This window comes from Oncorhynchus kisutch, linkage group LG27, assembly GCF_002021735.2.
Source record: "Oncorhynchus kisutch isolate 150728-3 linkage group LG27, Okis_V2, whole genome shotgun sequence".
In the NCBI taxonomy this organism is placed as follows: domain Eukaryota; kingdom Metazoa; phylum Chordata; class Actinopteri; order Salmoniformes; family Salmonidae; genus Oncorhynchus; species Oncorhynchus kisutch.
Genome location: NC_034200.2, coordinates 24724088 through 24736726, shown reverse-complemented (window position 1 = coordinate 24736726; position 12639 = coordinate 24724088). Strand labels below are relative to the sequence as shown.

At 43.1% G+C, this 12639-nt stretch overlaps 1 protein-coding gene across 2 annotated transcripts in view; it reads left to right on the top strand.

The window, feature by feature from the left end:
* LOC109872172 (receptor-type tyrosine-protein phosphatase N2) overlaps window positions 1-12639 on the top strand; it is a 161562-nt gene that overhangs the window by 122893 nt on the left and 26030 nt on the right. For both annotated transcript variants that reach the window (XM_031807032.1, XM_031807031.1), the window contains exons 15-16: window positions 1425-1637; window positions 8155-8361. In XM_031807032.1, the coding sequence (XP_031662892.1) occupies window positions 1425-1637; window positions 8155-8361 (420 nt within the window). The remainder of the gene's footprint in view (window positions 1-1424; window positions 1638-8154; window positions 8362-12639) is intronic.

Here is a 12639-nt window from a genome sequence, read left to right as displayed (position 1 = left end):
TCAGGTTTGTAAGCCTCCTTGCTCGCAGATACTTTTTCAGTTCTGCCCACATACGATTAAGGTCAGGGCTTTGTGATGGCCACTCCAATACCTTGACTTTGTTGTCCTTAAGCCATTTGCCACAACTTTGGAAGTATGCTTTGGGTCATTGTCCATTTGGAAGACCCATTTGCAACCAAGCTTTAACTTCCTGACTGACGTCTTGAGATGTTGCTTCAATATATCCACATAATTTTCCTACCTCATGATGCCATCTATTTTGTGAAGTGCACCAGCCCCTCCTGCAGCAAAGCACCCCCACAACATGATGCTGCCACCCCCGTGCTTTATGGTTGGAATGGTGTTCTTCGGCCTGCAAGCCTCCCCCTTTTTCCTCCAAACATAACGATGGTCATTATGACCAAACAGTTCTATTTTTGTTTCATCAGTCCAGAGGACATTTCTCAAAAAAATACGATATTTGTCCCCATGTGCAGTTGCAAACTGTAGTCTGGCTTTTTTATGGTGGTTTTGGAGCAGTGGCTTCTTCCTTGTTGAGCGGCCTTTCAGGTTATGTTGATATAGGACTCGTTTTACTGTGGATATAGATACTTTTGTACCTGCTTCCTCCAGCATCTTCACAAGGTCCTTTGCTGTTGTTCTGGGATTGATTTGCACTTTTCGCACCAAAGTACGTTCATCTCTAGGAGACAGAACGCGCCACCTTCCTGAGCGGTATGACGACTGCATGGTCCCATGGTGTTTATACTTGCATACTATTGTTTGTACAGATGAACGTGGTACGTTCAGGCGTTTGGAAATTGTTCCCAAGGATGAACCAGACTTGTGGAGGTCTACAAAAAAAATGTTGAGGTCTTGGCTGATTTCTTTTGATTTTCCCATGATGTCAAGCAAAGAGGCACTGAATTTGAAGGTAGGCCTTGAAATACATCCGTGGGTACACCTCCAATTGACTCAAATTATGTCAATTAGCCTATCAGAAGCTTCTAAAGCCATGACATCATTTTCTGGAATTTTTCCAAGCTGTTTAAAGGCACAGTCAACATAGTGTATGTAAACTTCTGACCCACTGGAATTGTGATACAGTGAATTACAAGTGAAATAATCTGTCTGTAAACAATTGTTGGAAAAATGAATTGTGTCATGCACAAAGTAGATGTCCTAACCGACTTGCCCAAGCTATAGTTTGTTAACAAGAAATTTGTGGAGTGGTTGAAAAACGAGTTTTAATGACTCCAACCTAAGTGAATTATAACTTCCCGACTTCAACTGTATGTCCAACCAAAACATAAACATTTTTAGATAAAGAAAATGTGTGAGGTCTTAAAACATCCTCTCATCATGTAATAATGTGTAATCCTCTCTCTCGCTCTCCCTCTCTCGCTCTCCCTCTATCTTCCACCCCTCTGTCCCCCTCCCTACAGAGAAGCCAGATAAACCAGATCCCTACCAAGTACAGCACGGCCGAGTCCACCAAGTACATGATCCTGACAGTGGTGTCTATCCTGTGTATCGTGGCTGTGCTGCTGGCCTCCGCTGTGGTCTACTGCCTCCGACACCGCTCTCACCACAAGCTCAAGGAGAAGCTCACCAACCTGGGAACAGACACAGGCAGCGATGCTACCTCCACCTATCAGGTAAGAGGATATATGTCAGACGTAAGTTAGTCTTTATTTCAATATCTGCGTCCCAAATGGTACCCTATCCCTATGGGCCCTGGTCAAAAGTAGTGCACTATTTTAGTGAATAGGGGACCAGTTGTGACGGACACCTAATAATACAGATGACGTGATCTGTTTGGTCTTCTTTTTTTTTCATTCTGAATCTCAGTGTATGTTAGATTGTTTTGAGTGTGTACACTTGTTAATCTACTTGGATTGTATAATATATACATTTTATGTGGTGTAATTTATGTCTGTATTTGCCATTTTTCTTCCTGTGGAGTAGATTCCATTCTGAGTGTTAGGGAATTGGGAAAATGTAAGATGATATGAACCCAACAGATTTGCGGGTGGCAGTGTCTATCTGTGCTGGAAATCATTTAAATTCCCCTCTGGCGTAAATATCCAACGGCCTACAAGTCCAATTAATATAATACAATATTAAGTGCCTTTTTAAGCAAAGAGTTAGATTTACATTTCCACCACTGACCATTTCTCCCTTATGTTTTTAAATGAGGGCAGTCCGGTGAGCATTGATTTAAGAATTTACATTTACTGTAGGTGCTTTTCTCACGTCTTATTTCAATAAATAATACTAGTGTAGGTTATTCCATTTTGTTTCAATCTGCATTTACATGTTTGTCATATAGCAGACACTCTTTTCCAGTGACTTACAGTTAGTGCATTCATCTTATGATAGCTAGGTGGGAAACAACATATCTCAGTCATATTAAGTCCATTTTTTCACAGTAAAGTAGCTATCAGCGAAGTCAGTGCTAGTAGAAAAAAGCTAAGTGCTAGAGTTAGTTCACGAAAGGCAAGGGTGGTAGTTATTTTTGGGGTTTTCTTTCAGTGAAGGGGGATGGGGGTGTGCCGTGGGATTATTTAAGACCCATTGAAGAGGTGGGGTTTCTACTTTGAAATGTAGATGTTTTACTGTGACATTATAGGATGTATTTCATATTAACCAACAAGGTGGCTGGATAGTTTTATTAGTCTTAAATCATTTTCATGATCCACTTACTGCTGGGCTCCTGCACATTTCCACTTAATTGATGTTTACTGTGCCTTTACACAATTCCAGTAGGAGTCAGTGGCTTTTCCTAATGCATTTACCACCTTGGCCATGCACCTAAAACGCAAATATTTTGTGTGTGTGTGTGTGTGTGTGGCCCAGTAGCAGGGAACTCTTTAGACCTACATGCAATTAAAGCAGAGGGATAGCAGCGGGCAGCCTGACACACACACAGCCTTGCTGCATGCTAATGACCCAGGCCCTGGCTGCGTCTGTCTGAGGCCATGCTCATACACATCTCTATACCCCCACACACAACGCTCCCGTTGCGTTAGTGTCCAACCAGATTTCTGTTTATCACAGAATCCTCTGAGCCTTAGCTAGGTCTCCAAGTTGTCAGGCATATTTTCCTGTGTTATGAAAGTATGGTGTTGACACTGAGAGAGAAACGCCTGATTGACAGGCTGCCTGTCTTACCTGAGCGCTTGCTGTTGGCTTTCATCTTGGGTGATACTGTGGATGATACCTCTCTGTCAGTCTCCTTCTCCCTTGATAGCCAAGCGAGACATGGGAACTGCCTGTCATACTGTTGAAGAGTCTACTGAGGCTTATGTTATCCCTCTCTGGCCTTCCTCCTCTGTCCTCCTCCCTCACACTCCTCTCTCTCTGCCCACCCGAAAACCCACCCACCTATTCTCTCTCTCTTCTCTCTCTCTCTATTCTCTCTCTCTCTCTATTCTCTCTCTCTCTCTTCTCTCTCTCTCTCTATTCTCTCTCTCTCTCTATTCTCTCTCTCTCTATTCTCTCTCTCTATTCTCTCTCTCTCTCTCTCTCTCTATTCTCTCTCTCTCTCTCTATTCTCTCTCTCTCTCTCTATTCTCTCTCTATTCTCTCTCTCTCTCTCTATTCTCTCTCTATTCTCTCTCTCTCTCTCTATTCTCTCTCTATTCTCTCTCTCTCTATTCTCTCTCTCTCTCTCTATTCTCTCTCTCTCTATTCTCTCTCTCTCTCTCTATTCTCTCTCTCTCTCTCTATTCTCTCTCTCTCTATTCTCTCTCTCTCTCTCTATTCTCTCTCTCTCTCTATTCTCTCTCTCTCTATTCTCTCTCTCTCTATTCTCTCTCTCTCTATTCTCTCTCTCTCTCTCTCTTTTTTTCTGTCTCTCCACCACATTGTGCCAGATGATTTGTTTGTTTGATTATTTGTTTTAGCATGAGGGCAAAGCGGTGAGAATGGCCCCTACATTTGTTGGAGGGCGTGCAAACCCTGTGCTGTTGTAGCGTTGCTACCCTCTGCCACCCTCCCTATTAGCACTCTATTATAGATGGCCTACATCCCAAATGGCACCCTATTCCCTATGTAATGCTCACATTTGGGCCATAGCCCATTGGAATAGCGTTCCATTTGAGACGCAGCTATGGACTGGTGTTGGAGGCTCGCCCACACTGGCCACTCTTCACAGACGCTCCCACTGCCCAGGGTGATGTATGGGTGCCTCACAAATGGTACCATAATCCCTATTTTGTGCACTGCTTTTGACCAGAGCTCTATGGGAATAGGGTGCCATTTGGGAGTCACATGACTTATAGGCCTCTTGTGTCTTTGTCAATTTTTTTAATGTTATTATTTTATGTCATGCCAGACTTTGTTTTGTGAGATAGCTAGTGCTTTCTGTATCGTCTGAACCAAACCAATTGGAATACATTTTCATCATGAAACATTTTCCTTAATTTCTACAATGTACACTTAAACAATAACATCTGTGTTCAATCCAGATTTGTGTGTGAGAAATATAACATAACACAACCATAGCTTGTTTTCAAACATAATTTGGAATGAATAATGAATAATGAAACATCTTCTGTCTCTGGCTCACACTGGAGAACAGATGTATCTTTTGACGCAGGGTTTTTGTTTTCAACATTCATCCACATCCTACAATACAACATGGTGATCAACCATATACATTATAACAGACTGACACCAGGGTTGCGTCTTAAATGGAATCCTATTCCCTACATATTCCCCCTTGGGCCCTGGTCAAAAGCAGTGCACTAGAAAAGGAATATGGTGCCATTTGGAATGCAGAGGCATAAATTCCTGATTAAGTGTATAGATGAAAATCAACATCCCATAAATTAGGATACATCTGAACTGCGTCTCAAATGGCACTCTATTCCATATATAGTGCACTACTTTTGACCAGGTTTTGATCAAAAGTAATGCACTATATAGGGAATATGGTACTATTTGGGACGCTGTTGATTTCTCCATTGCCTGGGCAGTGCCATACTGAAGCTGTAAATAATGTGTTATTCAATGTGAACCTGACCTTGGTGGAACGTTTTTCATTTTTTTCTCCTCGCCTGGTTCATTTGGGCTTTTTGCAGGCAGCTAATTGAATATCTCAGGAGAGACCATTTTCATATATTTATTAGGACTTTTAACTGGTACAAAGTTTAGCATGTAGAGTTGTTCTAATGTGAATGTTAGAGCCGCAGTAACGCTGTGGCTGTCTGGCTGTAATGGGGTTGTAGCAGGGGGATGAGGGAGAGGCAGGCCCTCCCAGGTGGCTGCGGGGACAGATAAGCGAGCTGGCTGGCAGACAGACAGACAGGCAGGAAGATAGATGGTCAAGCAAGCAGATAGACGGTCACGCAGACAGACAGACAGACGGACGGACGGACGGACGGACGGACGGACGGACGGACGGACGGACGGAGCGATTTTTGTTGAATTGAGTGGTTATAAGCTACTAGACTTCTAGCATGTTAATAGAAATATGACTAGCTGGATTCCTGTATTTTTCTATAACGTTGCAGATATTATGTGTGCTTACGCTGAAGCAGAGTGTAAGCATGCAATATACCCTTACCAGTTAATGGTACTAAGTGTATGGTTGCTGGTAAAACACAGACAGACCTAATTGCCATGGTTATGGTTTAGACGACAGCCAATAGATCAAGGTCAGAGGGAGAATGAGGAGTAGTGAGATAATGAAGGGATGGTGAAATGACTTGTGTTGTCACTCACAGTAAGTGTTAATCATGATTATCTCTCTCCTAAGGACTGGAGCATGTGTAACTCCACGTCCTCTGACATTAGCTAGGCTACATCACTGCTACCCCAACAGATATCCTCACTCAGCTGTGACTGAGAAAAAGTATCATTTGAACTCATTATTAGAGAAAATGTCATTCCATCGTCTGACTCTGGCTCACACTGGAGAACAGATGTATCTTTTGACAAAGGGTTTTTGTTTTCAACATTCCTCCACATCCTACAATACAACATGGTGATCAACCATATACAGTATAACAGACTGACACCAGGGTTGCGTCTTAAATGGTACCCTATTCCCTACATATTCCCCCTTGGGCCCTGGTCAAAAGCAGTGCACTAGAAAAGGAATATGGTGCCATTTGGAATGCAGGCCAGATCATGAAGCAGAGAAAAATAATAATTTGAACACATTGTCTTGGAGAAAATGTCGTTAAATATTCCTCTAATAATATTTCAGTATTACTGAAATAACAGGTTGAACACATGCTTGAGCACAAAATACTAAAGTGACTCTACAGAAGGGCCTTTTATATAGGCCTTTTGTATTTTCATTAGATGTGCCAAGCCACCAACATCATGTAAGCTGAGAGTATGCAAACTGTAAATGTTAACGTGCGCAATAGCAAAAGTTATATGACATCAGTCAAACCCTCATTGGTTGTGAATGTGCACTCCCAAAGGTAGTGTATAATAGTGACGTAAAGCGTCGACAGCCGTTTCCTTGGAGGTGGTCATTAACATGGTCATTAACAACAAAACCGTTTGGAAGCAAGAAACAGCCTATCAAAATCAAAAGTAACAGTCAGTATCTGGTGTGGATACCAGCTGCATTAAGTGCTGCAATGCATCTCCTCCTCATGGACAGCAACAGATTTGCCAGTTCTTTCTGTGAGATGTTACCCCACTCTTCCACCAAGGCACCTGCAAGTTTCCGGACATTTCTGGGGGGAATGGCCCTAGCCCTCTGATCCAACAGATCCCAGACGTGCTCAATGGGATTGAGATCCGAGCTCTTCACTGGCCATGGCAGAACATTGACATTCCTGTCTTGCAGGAAATCACACACAGAACGAGCAGTATGGCTGGTGACATTGTCATGCTGGAGGGTCATGTCAGGGTGAGCCTACAGGAAGGGTACCGCATGAGGGAGGAGGATTTCTTCCCTGTAACGTACAGCGTTGAGATTGCCTGCAATGACAACAAGCTCAGTCCGATGATGCTGTGACACACCGCCCCAGACCATGACGGACCCTCCACCTCCAATTCGATCCCGCTCCAGAGTATAGGCCTCGTTGTAACGCTCATTCCTTCGACGATAAACGCGAATCCGACCATCACCCGCGACTCGTCAGAGAAGAGCACTTTTTGCCAGTCCTGTCTGGCCCAGCGACGTTGTTGCCGGTGATGTCTGGTGAGGACCTGCCTTAGAAGAGGCATACAAGCCCTCAATCCAGTCTCTCTCAGCCTATTGCGGACAGTCTGAGCACTGATGAAGGGATTGTGCGTTCCTGGTGTAACTCAGGCAGTTGTTGTTGCCATCCTGTACCTGTCCCGCAGGTGTGATGTTCAGATGTTCTGATCCTGTGCAGGTGTTGTTACACGTGGTCTGCCACTGCAAGGACAATCAGCTGTCCGTCCTGTCTCCCTGTGTCTTAGGCGTCTCACAGGGACATTGCAATTTATTGCCCTGGCCACATCTGCAGTCCCCATGCCTCCTTGCAGCATGCCTAAGGCACATTGACGCAGATGAGCAGGGACCCTGGGCATCTTTCTTTTGGTGTTTTTCAGAGTCAGTAGAAAGGCCTCTTTAGTGTCCTAAGTTTTCATAACTGTGACCTTAATTGCCTACCGTCTATAAGGTGTTGGTGTCTTAACGACCGTTCCACAGGTACATGTTCATTAATTGTTTATGGTTCATTGAACAAGCATGGGAAACAGTGTTTTTACAATGAAGATATGTGAAGTTATTTGGATTTTTACGAATGATCTTTGAAAGACAGGGTCCTGAAAAAGGGACGTTTCATATTTTGCTGAGTTTATATTTTAAACAGCCTATTAATAATCAATTTAATATATACCATAAAAATACATTGTTTCTGTATAGGTAGGTCTTAAGAAACATTAGGATATGAAAAACATGTATTTCACGAAATAAGTGAGTTTACTTTGTTACTGTTACTACTTTGTTACTTGGGGCGGCAGGTGGTTAGAGCGTTGGACGAGTAACCGAAAGGTTGCATGATCAAATCTCCGAGCTGTCGTTCTGCCTCTGAACAAGGCAGGTAACCCACTGTTCCTAGGCCTGTCATTGAAAATAAGAATTTGTTCTTAACTGACTTGCCTAGTTAAATAAAGGTAAAATAAAAAAATAAAACTGTGCTTATGGTCTACCCGTGTCCCTCCTTCTGCTCCTAGGAGCTGTGTCGTCAGCGGATGTCGGTCAAGCCACCGGCGGAGCGCCCAGAGCCGATGCACAGTGTGTCGTCACGGCTCAACAGTGTGTCGTCCCAATTCAGCGACGGGGGGCCCATGGTCAGCCCCTCGGCACGAAGCTCCACCTCCTCCTGGTCTGAGGAACCCGTCCACTCCAACATGGACATCTCCACTGGACACATGATCCTGGTAAACATCCTTATTTCTGTCTGACTGTTTGTCTGTTTGTCTGTCTGTCTGTCGTTGTGTCTCATCTCTCTCTATCCCGTCTGTCTGTCTGTCTGTCTGTCTGTCTGTCTGTCTGTCTGTCTGTCGTTGTGTCTCATCTCTCTCTATCCCGTTTGTCTTTCTTTTTATTTCTCTCTCTTGCACATAGTCTCTTTTTTCCTCTCCTCCTACTCCGTCTCTCTCTCTCTCCGGCACCATCTCTCTCTTTGTTTCTATTCATCTCATTATAGCCACATTTCCATGAGCAGGCTTGTTCCACATGTCTTTTTTTCACACAGATTAAAATATCCATTGATTCTGAAAAACTCAGTCTACCATAATTGCAATACATAGCTATTCTTCACATAACTCTGTCCTCCTGCTCTGCGTCTACATGCATCATATGCTTCTCACAGTGATAGAAGGGCCCTGGGATGTGTTCAATTGGCATGAAGCTCTTAATTGCCCCTGAGATTTACGCTGGGAGTATATGAGACACACAATACATGCACATGAACGCACACACACGCACACAACGGTTGACCCTCTGTCTGGCTGTGCTATTCTGACTGACTGGCAGTGAGTGGAGCAGCAGGGTAACATGAGAGAAAGCTCTGTGAGCTTCAGTACCTTGGACAACTCCCTGGCAGAAGATAGTAACATGTGCTGCTACTCAACTGAGCCCATTATCAATGGATCGGCAAAATGTTTGTCCCGTCCTCCCACGTACGCCAGTTTAAATATGAGAATGAACTGGGCCACGAGGCCGTCATTGGAGAGGTTCTGTTCAGTGTTCATGATACTGGGCCTTTGGTGGGTTGGTGCATATTGGAGCCAGCCAGGGCAGGGAAGCAAAGGCAAATTAATCAGGAGGTGTGAGCCACGCTCCCTGCCTTCCCACTGTGCCCCTGACCCCGCCCCCCATCCTGAATGCACTGCTTCATTACATACTGCAAGAGACGCGGGCAGATCCAGGGGCACGCATCTCTCTTCTCCTGCAATTAATCCCCCCTCTCCTCTCTCTCTCCTCCTCCCCCTCTCCTCTATCTTCTCTCCTCTTTCTCTCCTCTCCCACTCTTCTCTATCTTCTCTCCTCTCTCTCTCCTCCTCCCCCTCTCCTCTATCTTCTCTCCTCTTTCTCTCCTCTCCCACTCTTCTCTCAAATAAAAAAGAATGCCATCTTCTTGATAGAGAAGGGTTGATGTTTCCCTTTGTTTTTCCTGAAGCTTGAATACCTGAATACCTTTTCTTTGTTCAGTACTGTGTGTGATAAGCTTTTACTTGATACAGTGTTAGTAGTCTGTATTTCAGTTGAAATGTTTTTAGTAGTCTGTATTTCAGTTGATACGGTGTTAGTAGTCTGTATTTCAGTTGATACGGTGTTAGTAGTCTGTATTTCAGTTGAAATGTTTTTATTAGTCTGTATTTCAGTTGATACGGTGTTAGTACCGGTAGTCTGTATTTCAGTTGATACGGTGTTAGTAGTCTGTATTTCAGTTGATACGGTGTTAGTAGTCTGTATTTCAGTTGAAATGTTTTTAGTAGTCTGTATTTCAGTTGAAATGTTTTTAGTAGTCTGTATTTCAGTTTAAATGTTTTTAGTAGTCTGTATTTTAGTTTATACGTTGTTAGTAGTCTGTATTCATTCCAAACACCATAGCAATTCTTATGGACATCAACACTGAGGTCCATAATGCCCTCAAATGCCCTTTCTTAAAAGTGATTGTTCATCTAGACACAGTAAATGTTCTGAGTAGTTTCCTCAGACATATCATATGACCAGAGTCAGACCAGCACTATTCTGAAATGATATTGAGTTGTCACAAGCAGTACTGAAAGACAGTACCAACAGTACGAGCTGCATACTTACAGTACATTGTAGAGTGATTAAAACTGTGGGTGTCAGAAAAAAGCATAATTGCTTACTAAGTTTTTTACACTCAACATTAATTACCTTCTGTAAAGCTGCAAATCCCACAACATCATGATCCCCGACTGATTTTAATTTGAGAAATGGCTTGCACCATCTTATCTATGTTAATGTATTACTTTTTCCCATGTGACTTGTTCAGAATATGACTCCATACAGAGACTTGGCTGTGCCTTAAACGGATTAACTTGCCCCATATATAAAGCACATTATCTTGTCTTTTGTTGTTGGCCCAGTAAGTGTTATAGATTATACTGCTTGGAGTCTATATAGATTAGGGGTTTGCGAAGCCGCCAAGTCGAAAGTTATTTTGAGTGTGAGGGTGTGTGCTGAGGTGTAATTTGGAGTGTTGATTTACACCACAATTTTGCAGGCACAATGTGTATATGAAGTAATATGTTGTTTAATCACTTTAAAACAGCACAGTGTCAGAGGAAAACCCTATCGGGAGCATTTATGTTGGAAAGCACAATATGTGTTCAGGAGCAGGTCTTAATCTTCCATGATACCCCCTATTCCATGGCTGTGTTCCAAATGGCACCCTGTTCCCTTTATAATGCACGCTCTTTGATGGGCTCTGGTCAAAAGTAGTATCATCTGGGACATATCCCATATAAACTTAATCCAGGATTTTTTTAAACTTGCCTTATTAGAACCATGTGATACTGTAGCTACCTCACTGTACTGTGTAAGTTGCAGTTGTACGCTAGTTCCTTTTCCTGGCATCTCCATGTCTACGTCCAAAATGGCCCCCTATTCCCTATTTAGTGCACTCCATTTGATGGGCTCTGGTCAAAAGTAGTGCATTACAGTATAAAGGGAATAGGGTGCCATTTGTGAACCACCCCATCAGTGTAAAACCAAACCGCTTATACAGTATGTGCATATGTCCTCCTCCTACCCAGGTGCTCTATTCTAGTTCATTACGAGGCTCTAGCCCTGCCTCAACGTCATCGACAGCTCTGAGCAGCCCTGAGCCGAGCGCTAGTTCCTCATCGAGCGTTATTTCATTCTGATTTTATTGAGCACCTTTGGCAGCTGTAAACCCAGCAGTAAGGGGATTAGCCAGTGTTTGCCTGACACATGGTGATCTCAGCACCTCCTGATTGGATTGCAATAATCCATTTACACAGTACAAAACCCCATTACTCTGGCATTAGCACAGAGGAGAGTGTGTCTCTCTGATGCCCTGGCAGGTAGGGCTGGTGGAGGAGGGGGGATGCAGGGGTAGAGGAGGGGGTATTTGGGAAGGAGATAAGTACAGAATGAAGCTGCTATTCGATAAGGGGCTAAATCAAGGAAGGGCCATGAATTCGTGCCCTGCTAAAAAATGTAGCCCGTTTCCCAGACTGTGTTCAGTGTGTCAGCACATAATGTAATAAGTGTTGATATGATATGGAGACCGATGTGTACCGGGGTAGTGTGGGCAGGGATTAAAGTAGCATTGTTAAATGGAATGTGTGTGTGTGTGTGTGTGTGTGTGTGTCACACGCGCGCCTCTGTATGCTGTATTCCACTATGCTTTTTCAAAAGCATAGTGAGTAAGAGTCAGACAAGGATACATCCAAAATGGCACCCTATTCCCTAGTCCACTACAGTACTTTTGACCAGGGCCCATACGGCTCTGGTCAAAAGTAGTGCACTATACCCTGTTAAGAGAAAGTCTATTAAGCCCCTTTGAGTAATGAACATGAATCCAGATTATGTCCCTACTCATTTGTAACCTTATGTTATTAATAGAATTACATTAGGGTTGTGTCCAAAATGCCAGGCTATTACCTACTGTACACTGCTTTTGACCAGATCCCTATGGATCTGGGTAGTATGGTAGTAGTGTACTACATAGGAAATAGGCTGTCATTTCTGACGCAGACATTGAGTCTGTTTTAGGAGACTATTTTATTTAATTAATACAAATTCTAATAGTTCACATAATTTAAGTTTGAGACAAAACAAGAAATTTAGAAAATCAATGTACCATCTAAAACGTTGTGAAATATCTTTCAATAACCAAAAATATTGTATTTTGAGCTGATTGAAACTGGTGTACAAAATCGAAAGCAAAAACTAAATTTAAGATTGGGACGCGTAGAAATAGCCCACATAGAACAGATCTACCATTTCTTAGACTTGTTTTCAATGAGAATGACAGATGTGTAACTCAAATTTCTATGTGAATTTGGTTGGGTCGCCCAAAAAGTGACATAATGCAGCTTTAAAGAGACATTTCTGGTGATTGTTTCCTGCCTGTTTGTGTATGGACCCTGGATAATCATTGATGTCCAACAACCATCTCAGTCCAACTGTCCTCTATCAACAGAGAGGAACAA